This window comes from Nannobrachium achirus, assembly GCF_963921795.1.
Source record: "Nannobrachium achirus genome assembly, chromosome: 4".
Classification (NCBI taxonomy): domain Eukaryota; kingdom Metazoa; phylum Chordata; class Actinopteri; order Myctophiformes; family Myctophidae; genus Nannobrachium; species Nannobrachium achirus.
This window is the reverse complement of record NC_137813.1, coordinates 55445860-55462740: the sequence shown is the minus strand read 5'-3', so window position 1 is coordinate 55462740 and position 16881 is coordinate 55445860. Positions and strand designations below refer to the sequence as shown.

Below are 16881 nucleotides of genomic sequence, written 5' to 3'. Positions count from 1 at the left end.
GGAAGCAGTTCCCCTCCCCCATAAACACGCCAGTCTCCAGCTCTGTAAAGTGAGCAGTATTAACGTTTCCGTCCGGGGAGTAGCAGCAATAAGCCAGGCTCCAGCCTTCAAAATAAAAGTGTAGTAAATAATGTAAATAATGTGCGGTAAAAAGACACTCAACGACTCAAGTATTTAAAAAAAATACATGTATGACTTAGAAGTGTACGTCTAAGTGTCCCAACACATTATACAGGTTCTTTCAGTTTGAAATTCGTGGTATGCGAGCTATTAAAGGCTACTAACATGTTAATTCCATTCTTTCTACTTTAATCCATAGAAGAGCTATCAATTGGTTGTTGATACAAATAGGCTACACCTAGTTAGGTCTAGTAACTCTTACTAATGCCTTTAATTATCAATTTTACTTTATCTGTTTATTTAGCTGGGACATATGGTAGGCTACTAATAGGCTATAGGCTATTAATGTAATTAATGAAAATACACTTACACCAGGGGTCTTCAACAGGGGGTCCGGGACCCCATAGGGGGAGGCACCAGATCTATGTGTGATAGGACCATTCTTTTAGAATAAATGAACAACCCTCTCATCCCTTTTCTGAAGGGAACTTAAGCCAATACGTTTGGTGTAGAGCAGGGGTCTTCAACAGGGGGTCCGGGACCCCTAGGGGGTCCTCAGAGTTACTACAGGGGGTCCTCCAAATCTTTGAGTGATAGAACATTAATTTTTCTCCTTTTTTATATTGACCACTTGAACCCTAGAGTCCATATTCGGAGAACTTTTGCCGAAAATAGCAGATCTACAAGCTCACAACGCCTTGCGCTGCGAGGCGTTGTGAGCTTGTAGATCGGCTATTTTCAGCAAAGAGGTGAAAAAGAGGGGGAAAGAGCAGACTAAGTACAGAGTGAAAGATCAAGTTTATTAAGTATTGACGGTTCAAGTGGTTAAATATCTGAAAACACAAATTGACAGGAATCCAAAATACACTGATGATTGTGCTGTCAAACGATGAAACTTTATGGAATCTATGAGCAGGTTGTGGGGGTCCCTGCTTCATCTCTCTCTCAGCTAAGGGGTCCCTGGCCTGAAAACGTTGAAGAACCCTGGTGTAGAGGTAAAAAAAAATCAAACCTTGCTTCAAAGTGGAGCGGTGAATCTGAGTGCCTATACCCTGTGTGTGTGTGTGTGTGTGTGTGTGTGTGTGTGTGTGTGTGTGTGTGTGTGTGTGTGTGTGTGTGTGTGTGTGTTGTCAAGTCTGCACAATAGTGCCCTTCTCAATTATGTTCCTGTCTGTCAGAACAGTACAGTACTCCTTATACTGTACTGTACCTTAATGTAGTACCTTAAGTCAATTGTTTAAGAAGCGCTATGTGTTCTAGATCTATGTTTTTGATTCTATGTGTTCTAGATCTATGATTTTGATTCTATGTGCTCCAGATCTATGTTTTAGATTCTACATGTTTTTTGATTCTATGTGTTCTAGATCTGTATTTGTTTCTATATGTTTTTGAGCGGTGGTCACAACGCTCCTATACGTGGCCGTGTGTGTGGGTATCCGTCCGTCCGCCCGTGTATGCGTACCTTTTCTGACCACATGTTAAAGGAGGGCCGCTGTTGTTCACACACACACACACACACACACACACACACACACACACACACACACACACACACACACACACACACCGACCACCGCTCAGTTCACACAGGTGTGATTTTTTTTAATTCTGTGTTCTAGATCTATATTTTTGATTCTATGTGTTCTAGATTCTATGTGTTCTAGATCTGTTTTTGATTCTGTGTGTTTTAGATCTGTTTTGGATTCTATGTGCCCCAGATCTATGTTTTTGATTATGTTCTAGATCTATGTTTTTGATTATGTGTTCTAGGTCTATGTTTTTACATTCTGTGTGTTCTAGGTCTATGTTTTTACATTATGTGTGTTCTAGATCTGTGTGTGTGTGTGTGTGTGTGTGTGTGTGTGTGTGTGTGTGTGTGTGTGTGTGTGTGTGTGTGCGTGCGTGCGTGCGTGCGTGCGTGCGTGCGTGCGTGCGTGCGTGCGTGCGTGGGAGTGTGGCCACTCAAGGTATTGCCAGGCTACGGACACGGCCAGCCAGCCAGCCACATACATACATACCCACAGACATACATGTCTATTGGGAGCGCTTTCACCGCTCCAAAAAGAGGGGACCAAGTAGTAAGTACAGAGTAAAGGTCAAATTTACAAAGTAAATGATCAAGGACTTAATAGTCTGAGCTTTTCAGGCAAGAATCGTGCACTTTATGAAAGAAGCATGAAATTTGGCACACAGTTAGAACATGCCATATGGAACATTTTTGGCTATAGGGGCATCGCAGATTTGTCTTGGGAAACTTGTGGGAGCCAATTAAAGTTGGGCTCTCATAGACTTTACTATATAGTAAAATAATCCAAAAAATAAATACAAATAATACAAAAGTCGCCATTTTCAGACTCAATGCCGCCTCTCCCGCTTAGCGGAGAGTGTGGTGTAGAAGAGGAGATCTCCCTGAATGCGTGCGTGGGTCCAAAGTGCCAACACAAAGAGCCGCCTGTTGTCCAGCGCCCACTAGAGTCTGAAAATGGCGCCTTTTGAGGCCTTTTTGAGCACCTGGCCAGTGGCCACACTGGACGGCCAGCAGCACTTGCAATAGTGTGGAAGAGGAGGTCTCCCCGAATACATGCGTGGGTCCAAAGTGCAGACACGAAGAGTTGTCGGTAACGCTTTACTTTACAGTACAGTAATTACCAGGTACTTACTAGGTTATTACAGTATTTATAATTACATGTTAACTACCAGGTATTTTACCTAGTAATTACCTGGTAACAAAAACACCTGCTATGTTCCTGAAAACTACCAGGTAATATTAAGTATTTGCCTGGTAATTACATGTTAAGTACCACTCCCTGGTTATTTTATCCACCCATGGCCACGATGCCATTTGGTCCCAACAAAAAGTACTTATTTTTTACCGTAGTTCCACTGGGTAAATGCAAGGTACATGTTCTAGTTATTGGGTAAACACTTAGTAATTACTAGGTAATGTCATGGAATTGACCCATGCTTTCTTTTACAGTACAGTTCAACTGAAACTACTGGGTAATTACCTGGGAAAAGCTTTTCTAGTTACTGGGTTAATACTGAGTAATTACCAGGTAAGGTCAACCAATTGAACCACGCTTTACTTTACAGTACAGTTCAACTGTAACTACTGGGAAGTTATATACTTACTAGACCTTACCCGTTCGAATATGTGCTGGGGCTACAGATCCCATGGCCTGGAGGGACGGCCCGTAACCCTGACAACAGGCTGTAGAGCCTAGAGTGTAGAGTGAAGAAACGTTAATAAATAGCTTGAATTTGGGAAAAATGAAATTCGGGCTCCGTCATCGTGTGTCTAATGCTAATGGCCAATGCCATGTTAAGTTTGAGATCAGTCGCTGAAGCGAGTGAATAGATAATCCATTTTGTGACTGACTGACTGACTGACTGACTGACTGCTCTCCTTAATTATAGAGTAGGATAATTACCTGGTAATTACCTTTTAGTATCTACCAGGTAATAGGTAATAAACCTAGTAATTAAGTGTCTAGTTTTTTTAGTACCTGGTAATTACCCAGTAATTACCAGTACCTGACAAACTACTTCTTAAAGGTCAAGGATGTTCACGATCACAACACCAGAGGCAGCTCCACTAATCATCATCAACGTAGATTTAACACTAAACAAGGGTCTAACTCGTTCTCCTGCTACACCATCAACATGTGGAATGCCCTTCCTCAAGCCCTAAAGGAGAGCAAATCCCTAGCCTCCTTCAAAATTGGTATGAAAAGTCACCTTCAGACAGCTGCCATGACTTGTAAATAGACTAAGCCCCCATGCTCCCCCCCCCCCCCCCCCCTTTTTTTCTCTTTTTTTCTACCTTTGCTTTTGAAACTGATATTATCCTAGATAAAGTGCTATGTTCTATCCGTCTGTCTTTCAATGTTATATGAGATACTTAAAGTGTGGTTCCTGTGGAAATAAGCCCCGGCTTTCTAGGATCTCCTTTTAGTTGACCTTGTACCAGTGATTTGTACTGTCATGAAACTGTACTTTTTTTCTATCGCAAACTTCTAATACATTCTTCAATCAATCAATTAACCGGTAATTACCGTACTGTAAAATAAAGCGTTACCTAATCGTTTTCAACATTTTTCAATTTCCTCAGGGATACTTTTATTTTGAATAGATCGTCAACCGGATGTCTTATTGCTGCTCCCTTAATGCTGCTCACTTGACATAGGCCCAGTCTCCAACGGCGCTAAACTTGGTAAAAGTGGCTGCAGTTCTTCTCGCAGTTCTCGGTCGTAGCAGGTAAACATGGAAGCCCCCTGCTCATATGTATTATTCCGAGGGAACCGACACCGTACCTTTTTGGACCGAGATATGAGTGCCGAGGAGATATGTAATGAGTTCCAGGTAGGCCTACTATAGCTGACTAAAGGCGCTTTTCCACTGCAAGGTGGAACCAGAACTTTCAGGAACCAGAACCTATTTTTTTGGTTCTGGTTTTGTTTCCATTGCGAACGGCCCGGTTCCAGACAAGGTTCCTGGAACCTCCTGGAACCTTTTTTAGGTCCTGCTCCTGATGTAGAACTAAACTTGAGTTCTGGGAACCTATGGGCGGGGCTAGCAGCGCTCCTGCTCTCGATTGGTCGAGCGGAGGTAACGACACCGAGGAGAACGGGGAGAAATCTCTCACAACACAACAGCGTCATTTTTAAAATCCTATTCCGACAGACAGAAACACAGAAACACTATGGACGCGACGCCATATCCAGAAGGAGCTAAGGATTTTCAAACGAATTCCGTCGCCGTCGTCTTTCTGAAATGAGTGTCGAGTGCACAAGCAGACAGACACGGTGCCAAGCAAAAATAAAGAAAATGTACGTCGATAGACAGACAACAAACTACGGTGGAGATACGCATCTCTACATTCGCCCGTCCATTGGTGACTCCCGAGTCGCGAGGCAGCAGCCGAGCCGTGCTGTGACGTGTGTGGTGTGTGTGTGTGTGTGTGTGTGTGTGTGTGCGCGCGCGCGCGCGCCGCGTGTGTGTGTGTGTGTGTGTGAGAGAGAGGGAGATGCTTTTTTTCCTCCCTAGAGCAAAGGCAGCGTACCGACCAAACGCTCAGTCAGCAGCTTGTTTGAACGTTCTATTGTTTTTTTATTTTTTTATTCAGAAAGTAGTAACTAATAATATACGTATTTACATACAGCTGTTATTTTAGATTTTAGATTCCCGAATGTGCTGCTGTTAAAATGACCAGCTGTTTTGTCTCAGCCAAATCAGGCTGACCAGTGGAGCTTCCCGGTTGGGTCTGGTTATATGGAAACAAAAGCAGAACTTGGTTCTGGAACTTCACAGGTTCTTGAAAGTTCTTGGTTCTGGAAAGTTCTGGTTCTGGTTCTGGCTTGGCCCTGCAGTGGAAATGCGCCTTAACTGTATGTTTTTTGTATGTAAATTACGTTTGCGAAGTCATGCCTCGATAGCATGTAGCTCAAAGCTAACGCTCTTCGACCGGAGCAGCGGTAGCGCACCAAGCGATTCCATGATGTAATGTGTTGACTATGTTACTTTTTTCATTAAAGCATGGAAGTTGGTAGCCTGGCGGTGCCCGACGTTATATTCTGTGTTCATTATTTCCTTCCACAGTCGAAGGAATGAACACAGAATATAACGTCGGGCCCCGCCAGGCTAGGAAGTTGGTACTTGGTAGGCTACATGTGGACTGTTTCAGCCAATCAACATTGAATGTTAGCTACTAGTTAAACAGCTGCCTAGTTTAGTTTGGATTTGGAACCAAATTAAACCATATTGGTCTGTAACTCCAGTGTTCCATTTGTACATTTTTGAGGAGTAATAATATTTTACAATAATTGTGGTCCCAGAGATGCGGTTCGGGTATAGTGTGTGCCAGCGGCTACGTCATTGTAGTCCTTGGCGGCCATTTCTTGGGTCAAAAACACATGTGTTTCAATTGTTTGATTGCATAGAACTATTGCTATAGTCTAACCAGAACACTTGTGTAAGGCTGTGTTTACCCACGAAATGGCCGCTCCAGAACTACATTTGGCACACCCTATACGACGTCAAAGTGGATTAGAATCACTGAAAATCTTCTCTTATGTGGGTCCCCGGTGTATCTTTTCAAATAGAGAGCCGTTAGCTAATAGATATCTGAAAAACTTTGACAGCCACAGTCTTAAACCAAAGATGATCATATAATGACAGTTTATGCTGGCTTTGATCACCTGACTTAATGATGTTAAGCCCTAGCCCTATATCTAAAAACAAAATTTTGAAAAATGCTGAGTGTAGTAGATTGGCTTTATTAGGAGAGATAACTCGATGCAAGTGAAATTGTAAGTGATGACACCAAGAAACGAGCAGACATAATTGGACCTGAAACAACATTTCAGACTGAGAGGAAGGGGTCCATTTTAGAAAGTACAATAACAAATGTGACATTTTATATCACTAATTTACACTAATTTTAATTGGTGAAAACATGCTTAGGGCACAGTCTCACCACACTTTAATTCTACCTATGAGTGCCGATTCTGCCAATGCATTTTAATGGGAATGCTGCGGTTTACTGCCTTTGCGTCTGCATAAGATTCGAATTATTATTATCATTTTTTTTACATTTTCATTTTTTTCTCCATTGTCCAAGGTTGGCTCCAGTCGCCTCTACCTCACTGATCACACAAACAGAGCCATATTTCCAGAGATAAATGGGCGTTTTGCAACCATTCGTTTGCAACACCGTTGTCAATACGAGGTTAGTATCAGAAAAGCATTATTGAACTCTATGCAAGCAAAACTGACATTTTATTCTGCTATAATGGTGCATTTATATAGCGCCTTTATCCAAGGCTCTTCACAGAGATTGTGTATCACACTCACCTATTCACACACTGATGGCAGAGGAAACCATGCAAGGCACCAAACCTGGAGCGATAAGGGGTTCAGTGTCTGAGGGGTTCAGTGGCAACCTTGTGTTACCCATTTGGCCTTGTGGTACCCATTCGACCGATCTGCCTGTAACTCTACCCCTGAGCCACTGCTGCTATATGTAGTATGTGGGGGTCAGATTATTATTTTTTGTTTCATGATTCTGAATTCATGCCGATTCCCCTAGGGAAACTGATTTTCAGTATTTTGTGAGATGTGTTGTTAGTAGACACCTTTTCAAACACATCGGTGAATCTTTTTTTTTTAAGTAATTATTTTCTTTTTTTCTCCCTCCTGACTAGGTTCATGGTGACCCGTTGCAAGGCCAACCCCCCACACACGCTACTGCTGGTCATCAGCACAGGCCCTATTCTGCTGCTGCTGCAGTGCCCACTGAAGCAACTCAAATGTCTGCTGGAGCTCCAACAGCCAAGAAGGCCAAGTTAACAACCAAAACATTCACCAGGTTTGTTAATAATGTTTGAACTGGGTGTGAACTGCGACCCCCAACTTTGTTTGACTCTGTTCAACAGATGAATATTGTGAAAAGAGCAGATCTACAATCTCAAGCTCATTTTAGCATGGTCTGTTGGTTACTTTTGATGCATTAATGGTATTTTTCTTTGGGGGTCTTACAAGGCCTTAACCCATTCAGGCCGGGAACACATTTTGCTGTTTGGGAGGGGCTTACAGTATGTACAGTATAGGTTAGGCCTAAATGGATATCAGCATATAACTAATATACTGTATGCTGTGTATATCTTACCTCATTCATATAAGTGTATGTGTATTACTGGGATTGTAAATGCAGGTATGATGTTTCTACCCAGGCCAATCTGTGTGTCAACGGTTGTGGACGGCAAACTGTTCCCCGCTAAGAAGGTTTCAATTAGCATTGTGGAGGCTGATGCCAGCGTTGAGCGAATCACCGCAAAGGTCAAGGCTGTATTGGGCAGCGATGAGCCACTTGTCCTGCTGAACAGCAAACATCAAGAAGTTCTTGATGATGAGGAGTCAAGAAGTAAGTGTGTATGATCACTCGAACCCCATATGGGCATCTGGAGTCCCTCAGGGCTCAATACTAGACCTTTTCTGTTTATTGAATGGAAAGCTTCCTCTGACAATAGCTTAGCTGATCAACAAGCTGACAATGCAATGCGTCGCGTTGTGAGCCAATGCTGGGGTTTAAGTGGTTAATGGCTTTTTCAAATATAGAACATAATAAATATTGTCTGATTCCCAAAGGTCTACGTTATTGGACCATGAGAACCAGGATCATCTATGCCGTGGCTGCAGATGTGTTTCAGGAGTTCCAGAAGGAAAGGATGATCAGAGTGAGGTAATCCTTTTGATTTGAAGGCAAAAACCATGGCAAAAAAATAGTTTTAAATTATTATTTCAATTATTCGTTAAAATTTGTACATAACCTTTTATTTCCAATCTGTGTACACTGGCAGTCTCAGTGTATTAATTGTAAACAAATAATATATCATAGGTTGACTGTATAATTGACTGTAAAAAAAGCAGTTGTTGTGGTGTGCACTTGTTGTGGTGTGCACTAACTGTTACTTCTATTCTGTTCCAGCCAAAGGTCTGTCCCTGAAGCCTGCATGAGGGCACAAAACATCATTCTTAAAATTGACAAAGTGAAAGAAGCAGCTCGGGGCATCCCAGCCATCACATCAACCCTCAACCAGCTGTCTGAACTGGCAAAGATCAAGAACACAGTAACCAGTCTGCATGGCCCTATGGAAGAGGCCTTTGCCTGCCCCGTCTGTAAAGGTACTTGTCTACTCTAGTACAAAATATACAATGTTACATTTAGGCATTAACCCATTCCAGATGGGACGTTTTTTCATGAATTAAACATAAATATATATCTACTTTAAAGTTATGCATATTACGGTACACATGCTATGACATCTTTCTACATAACATGCCATCTAAATTGAGGCTAGGGAAGTGCTACGGCTCAGGTGGAATCTGAATAGATGTGTCTTCAGATTAGTGAGCCGGCAGTTCTAAGTGCAATAGACTTGAGTTAATTACTAAAATGCTTTTCTGCATCAATGTATTCTTTGTTTGAAATCTTGCAGGCATAATGGAAGCGCCCATGTATGCTGCATGCTGCAAGTCCTTCGCTGGATGCAGAGCGTGTGTGCGGCAATGGCTGTTGAATGCAAATCATTGTCTTTTGTGCAGAGAAGCTAACTTCGTCGCCAAACTACTCCCAGTCAACGGTCTTGACAGTGTTTTGTCTTCTCTCAAGCACATGGAACAGGTTTAATATGTTACTCAGGTTCTGAGTTCGATTTAAAGGACAACTTTAGGTTTTTACAACAAGGGTTCATATTTTAGATTGCAATTAAAGAATATAAAAGGTCAGTGTTAAAATTATTTCATTTACTTATTTCTATTGTTTTAGAGATTATTTCAGTGGTTGGGGGCATGCATACAAGTGGCTAAATATGTCATTTTACACAGAATAAGCCCATTCCCAAGATGGATGGGGGCTAGAAGTGTTTTGGACTGAAAGGAACTGCTGTCTTATTTTGTCTAAAAAGACATATTTAGCCACTTGTACGCATGCCCCCATGCGTACGCATGCCCCACATTTTAGCACAGTAAATGCGATAAAACAATAGAACGAATCAAATGAAAACATTTTAACACTCACTTTTTCTTTTCTCTGATTACAATCTAAAATATGAACCCTTGTTGTAAAAAAAACAAAGTTGTCCTTTAGAGTTGTGTTTAATTAATTACTATTAAACCTAAAGAGCACTAAGGGGGGGTGGGGGGTCACATTACATTTTCTTTGCACTGTCTACAGGTACAAAGTGCCCATGTTGTCCACCTGCTGCGACTTCAATGTAGGATGTCAAATATGTGTGCGTCAGTCTACCTCAACTTTGTGTCCGAGGTGCCAGGTAGAGGGTTTGCAGGCTAACGTACATCAGCTTAAGATGATCGGGTCTTGTCTGCCCTCAGGAACACACAGACAGAGTAAGCTTTGTCATTGAACTGTCCTGAAACAACCTGTGTTCTGCACCAACCCATCTTTATTGATTGATTGTCTTTATCTTATTGTGTACATCTCCAGCAGGCATAAGGTCTCTTGCAACTTTGTATAACAAGTCAAAGAGATGCCCTTTATTCTTGTTTGTTTCTTTAGTTTTACACACCTGTTCAATGTTTTGTGTAGAGAAAAGCTGAGTTCCAAAGTTGTGTAGAGAAAAGCTGTGATTGACATTTCAATTGACTACTTTATTCCTTGGGGGCGGCAGTGGCCCAGGGATGGAGTGGCTGGCAGATTGACCGGTTTCCCAGTTCGATCCTGGGCAACTCTGGGCTCCCCCAGAGTTGTTGTCTAAGTGTGTTTGGTGTCGAAACGGGTTAATGCCTAAAATGTAGATCCGACAGCTGGTTCAGTGCAGATGTGACAACTTGCTGGCCCTCGGCTGCTTCTTTCACCTGAAAAATCCTAGCACTGATGTCTTGCGGTGAAGGGACTTTGGGTGCTCTCCTTGAATGAGGGAAAAAGATTCTAGATTTCCCCTTCCCAAATGGTGCACCTGGTCATTAGCTTTTCTATAATTAAGTTTCAACCTATGACATTTGTTTACAATTATGCTGACCGAAAAACAGATTAGAAAATGATAAACAGTTATGTTTACAGGAATAAAAATTACATTATTGAGTTTTTGCCTGAAGGCAAACTGTCAAATGGATTACCTCAATTTGGCCATCCTTCCATTCTGTAACTGTTCAAATTCTGTAGAAGTCAAGGAATAGACGATCCTGTTCTTTGAATCCCAATAATCTGGGCCTTTGGGAATCAGTCACATGGATTAAAGCAAATTTAAGTCTCAAGTTATGTTTATTTTATTACTATGAGTATGAAACCTGAAACCTAAAGAGCACTAAAGGGGGTGGGGGTCATGTTTAATTTTCTTTGCACAGTCTGTTAAGTTGTACACACCTGTTCAATGTTTGGTGTGTAGAGAAAAGCTGTGATTGACATTTCAATTGACTACTTTATTCCTTGGGGGCGGCAGTGGCCCAGGGATGGAGTGGCTGGCAGATTGACCGGTTTCCCAGTTCGATCCTCGGCTCCCCAGAGTTGTTGTCAAAGTGTGTTTGGTGTCGAAACGGGTTAATGCCTAAAATGTAAAATTGTATGTTTTGTACTTAAGAAACATTTTCAAACCAAGCTAGTGTAAGCTGAACCACAAGGTGAACATCACATCACAATATAAAAGGTTGAACACTTTAATCCAACATACTTCATTGGGCACCTGCATCTTCCCCATTGACGCCAAATCACTCTGAAACGCGCCACAATGTGATGCGAGCTTGTAGATTGCCAATTCTTCCCCCCCAGAATAGGGACACTGCTAAAGTGAGCTATACAGAGCTCTCTAGGCTCAGTGTTGCATGTTACCCCAGTGATGGTGAATGTTTACAGTGCTCTGTCCAGTACTTATTCAAAGTACATTTTACCTCATTGATGCTACAATTTAATGTTTTACATTTTCTATGTAATAAATGTTACATTTGCAAGTACACTGCCTCTTTATTTACTTTTTCAAATCACTTTGTAACAGGTCAATCACATATTTTGGTGACATTAAAGAAACCTAACTGGAGCTCTGAAAGAGTTATATATAAATGTACTACTTCACCCTCTCATGTAGGGCTGCCTTTGATTGTCTGTTCTCCCTGATTACATTTTTGGATGTGTCAAATCCTGAAGGCAGGGTTTACACTGGCTGTCAGAATTAGATCTGTGCCAGATCAGATCATATTTATGTGTCAACACATTGGAGCTTGTAGATCTGATCTGATCAGATTGGAGCTTGTAGATCTGATCTGGCACAGATCTAATTCAGTCCAGATTCAGGCTGTCAGTGTAAACCAGGTCTAAGATACTAGCGCAGGGCTACTCGCAGGGCCAGGGCTGTGGCATGTCTGCAGCCTGTCATGGTCATACCAATAATATATACTGTATGTTAGAATATTTGTATATTATATTGTTCTAGCACCATTACAAATAAAGTTACCTTTAGAGTTTTCAGGCCCACTGATCTATAATAAACTGCAATTGAAAACACATGCATGGGGCTTACAGTAAAGCAAAACAGACCCCAGTGAACCTCTGATGTTACTGTAATTGATCCCAGTCCACACCAATGATTCGCAACACAACTAACTTGCAACCAGTTGCAACTAACAAAGAGTTGCAGTCGGCAACATTTCAGGAAAGTATTATGCAGAATAACTGCTGCAAATATAGTTTAGGGTATATAAATAGCATACTGTACGTGCATAGGAAATATGTTTGTTATATATTTTGTATACGTCCAGCAAAAAACATGCATATATTTCCTTTGTGGCGCTTGGATTTTTGGTATTTTGCTGGGTGCAATATAAGCCATCTTAATTTGAGTTCCCCAACTTCCCCTGTACTAGCATCATGTCCAGGGGGTGTACTTGTACACCAAGCTGCCTCATGCTATAGAAACAGGAGCTACGCAGAGCCCTATGGCCCTCATAGCTCGGCTAGGCTTAGATGAAGTAATCTACATGATTTCATCTCATCAAACTCCACTTCATCCTCTTCCCTTCCCTCTCATCATCATTATCATCACTGCTGACACCAGCATCCAATAGGTCAATGGGAGATTGGGGTCTTCTGCCACTCTGCTTGCTTCATCATAGAGCAGAAATACATAGCTTTAACTGTATGTCTGACAGAAAGGCATGCATGCTCTGAGGCCACAGTGGCCTTAATGCCCCAGCTGACTGTCGCACTGCTGTCTCTTTCTTGTCAATATGTAGACCAGGGTTTTCCCTGGTCTCTACATATAGGTGCTATGGCTCCCTATGGTGCCTTGATGCCAGTCCAGGGATGCCACAGAATAATTTCATAATACTCATCAATATCACTTTAATTAGTTTAACCACTTGTGAGTTGGACTGACTTGATGAGCTCTTTTTACCAAAAATAGCAGATTTACAAGGTCACAACGGTGACGCGTTATAACACATTGGGAGCTTGTAGATCGGTTTGAAAACCCCTGATGTAGACACCAGTGTCTATTTGTTGTCTTGTTGAGATTCTGAATTCTCAAATCCCCCTTGACTTTGATTTGGGTATGGCTGAGAATCAGATTGTAACGTATTTATTTCAATGCGGATAGTCTGCATATAACATTTTAAATCCTTAACCCTTACATTCAATTAATTATCTGAATAGACTAAAATCTTTTTTCATTCTATGGCCTTCCTGCCCTGTCATTTGGGCATTTGCCCTCAGAAAATGGACAACACCAAAGACCAAGTGACCTTGACCCTAAAATGAGGAATTTCCAGGCCTGATTGCTACTGTTGATGAAGTCTGGTACATTATTATATTGCACTGATATTTCACATTTTTCAAATTGTAATTGTAATCTTAAGCATTCCCATAATCCTCCTTGAGTCAGTATTTCCAGGTCTCTCTTGTGACATTTAAACGCTACTGTCTGCAGAGTACTGTGTTCTAAATGTATGCTTTTCAATGTTATGAGTTTAAAAAAGGATCTCAATTTAAACAAGCTAAAGGCTTTCTTGTGTAATCTCCTTTTAGTTGACCGTGTACCAGTGAATCTGTATTGTCATGAAACTTTACCTTTTCCCTATGCAAACTTCTAATAAACTCTTCAATCAATCAATCAATCAATCAATCAACCAACCAACCAATCAATCTATCTATCTGTATGTTCCAGTTCTATATTTTCCAGTGTTAAATAAAGTTTAGAACAAATGAAAAGAAGCCAATCACAACATGCCACGTCATCGCGCAAACGGTGCGCTAACGTGCTACGTCTTTACGCAGACGTAGAGCCAATCAGAGCCAATCATATGTTGCTAGGACATTCTTAGGCGCAGGATCTGAACTGATTGTTTACATGTTTTCAAAATGTCGCTGAATGAACATGCAGATTTTATTACTGACAAAAGAAGAAATGGAATGTCTTGTGGCGATATCGCCGCTGCTTTATGTGCACAGTTTGGCATAGCACGGGGTTTTTCCGACAGGAATGTGCGGAGGTGGTGTGCTCGGCAGGGGCTTGTGAGGGACTACTGTTCGGATAGCCAACTTGAACTTGCCGTCGCTGAAGGTATAAATGAGGTAGGTTTATTATTATTATTATATTAATGAGCAGTGCAACTGCTCCTATATGTGACTATGACGTAATTGCAGTTACACTGAATTTTAAGAAGTTGAAGTAGGCCAATGAAGTACGCTGCTATCCTAAACCATCAAGCATTTTCATTATTGAAAAACAAAAACAAAACATTTATTATATTGATGTCAACCTAGTTTTTCTATCCAGTAAACTGCCACGGAAACTTGTTGATATGTTAAAGTTATATAAATGTATTTCACACACTATATTATTCCACCTAGACTGGGACGTCGTTTGGACGAAAAATGATGACTGGGTATCTATCATCAAAGGGGATTAAAGCTGCTGAAGTCAGAGTGGGCAATGTCTTAAGAAGTATTCATCAACCCTACCATACTGCAAGACAGCAGGTAGGCCTACTGGCAAATGTCTTTTCAATATTTCAATAAAAATGTATTATAACAGTGTTTCCCCTAGCCAGAAAACAATTTGTTTGTCTTTCAATGTTATAATGAGATACTTAGTTTGGTTCCTGTGGAAATAAGCCTCGGCTTTCTAGGATCTCCTTTAAGTTGACCGTGTACCAGTGATTTGTCATGTAAATGTTTCTATTGCAAACTCCTAATACATTCTACAATCAACCAACCAATCAATCAATCAATCAATCAATCAATGGGAGGGCGACGCTGTAATGATGTTGTGGGGATTATCAAGTTGTATAATAATGTTATTCTTATATTTTAGGGTGCCCGAAATCTCAACCCTATACCATATCATGCAGAATATATGGGCCACAAGCTGCATATTGATCAGAACGAGAAGCTTGTCATGTTCGGAGTTACCCATGTAATGGCTATAGATGGTTTCTCCAAGAAGGTTGTCGGTCACTCCACCATGCCAATAAAGAACAACATCATCATTTATGAGGAAGTGTACAGGTAAAATAACACTTATTGCCTTGATAGTAGTAATGGTAATAAATGGTAAGTAAACAAACACGTTCCCAGCTTTATTGGTTAAAGCAGGGGTTTGATTATGACTCAGGGATCACAACCCTCACTAAGAATCAACCTGGGGACCACACCACCTTTGTGTTGAGAGTTAGATTTAGCCTTAGAGATAAAACTAAAGAACATTTGGTTATTGTTGGATATGATTTTGTCCACAATTCCATGCTGTATTGGCGAGAGATAACAGGCAAAATGAATGCAGATGTTTAATAATAATTTAACTATTGAGTGTAAGGTTCCAAAACACTTGTGAAAGACAAATGTAACTTTTTAATGACATTAAATAAATGACACCACACACAGTTTATTTTTCCAGCTGTACCATTATTGATCCAGTTTTGACATTATAAAATTCTTATTTTGATCTATGAATTCAAATAATGCTGTATGTATAATAGTTATACTGTATGTTTGTGATTTCCCTCAGACCTGCTGTGCTTTCTGATGGACTATGGGACCAGGTAGAGTATTTTTTTGTTTGTTTTAAACCAATTGTAATGTCTATTTTTAAACTTGTACATTGGTTAAGACTAAAATAATCCGTTCATTCATTCATTCAGGTTCGCGTTGACTGCGGGAAAGAATTTTATCTGACATTGTACGTCCAGGAAAAGCTGTCAGAACACAGGCACAATCGTCAGAGGCTGCCCTACCGTCAGACATCCTCTACAAAGGTGAATTAAGTAAAGTAGATAGATGACACACACACACACACACACACACACACACACACACACACACACACACACACACACACACACACTGAATAAGCATTTCCAATGATGTAAGACTGACTGACACTATTCTTAAAACCTGCACAGAACCATGTGATAGAGAGAATGTGGTCAGAGGTGAATGCCAGAGTCAACTACCCTTTAAAGAGAGCGTTGGTACAGCTGCAGGACCAAGAAGAGCTGGACATTGAGGACAACACCTCAAAGTACTGTGTCTCAAACCTGACATGCCTCATGGCCAGAATTGGCATTGAAAATGTCGTACAGGCGTGGAACGAACACAGAATCCCAGGTTTGATTGATTGAATTTTACTATCTGCATTATGATCATGCCTTTCTCATAACTGAATCCATTACCGACTATAAAATAGAAGCAGGACTTTTCTAGTTGAATGTAAGTAACCACTTAAATCTCACCACATTTTTCTAAAGGAAGGGGAGTACCAAATCGACTGGCTCAAGGCGGGTGTCCTGCTAAAGTTCCAGAAGACCTTCTGCCTGTTGGTGCCGTTGCAGCCGACATGTACCAACAGGAGTTGGGGTCAGCCTTAAAAAGAGAAAGCGTTTTTGGACGTGATCCATTTCCCTCAGAAGAAGCCCGACAACGGGCTGAAAGAGAGTTTGGTTCTCAGTTTGAACTGTTGTCTCTATACCAAAATGTGGTTCACGATTATTATGACCCATTTAAAGATGCTGTTAGGTCCCTTATAGATAGCACCAGAAGATGTGTTTGACTTGTTACATAGTGACCTGTAATTATCAAAGATGCAGTAAACTTAAGTCAGGGGTCTTCAACGTTTTCAGGCCAAGGACCCATTAGCTGAGAGAAAGATGAAGCAATAAATGGACCTTTCCATTTATGGTGTGTAAAACTAAACAAGCAAACAAGAAGAATAAAGTGCATCTCTTTGACTTGTTATACAAAGTTGCAAGAGACCTTAT

At 41.1% G+C, this 16881-nt stretch overlaps 2 protein-coding genes across 2 annotated transcripts in view; both read left to right on the top strand.

Moving 5' to 3' along the window:
• Positions 1-16881, top strand: part of LOC308284040 (histone H1-like) — a gene marked incomplete at both ends in the record, with an annotated part of 409737 nt that overhangs the window by 148866 nt on the left and 243990 nt on the right. The window lies entirely within an intron of this gene.
• Positions 6614-9407, top strand: LOC308284035 (uncharacterized protein). The gene is made up of 6 exons (XM_080724559.1): positions 6614-6847; positions 7323-7486; positions 7851-8041; positions 8266-8359; positions 8606-8802; positions 9117-9407. Exons 2-6 carry the CDS (start codon positions 7428-7430, stop codon positions 9305-9307), a joined length of 732 nt encoding a protein of 243 aa, XP_080580685.1. The 5' UTR covers positions 6614-6847; positions 7323-7427; the 3' UTR covers positions 9308-9407.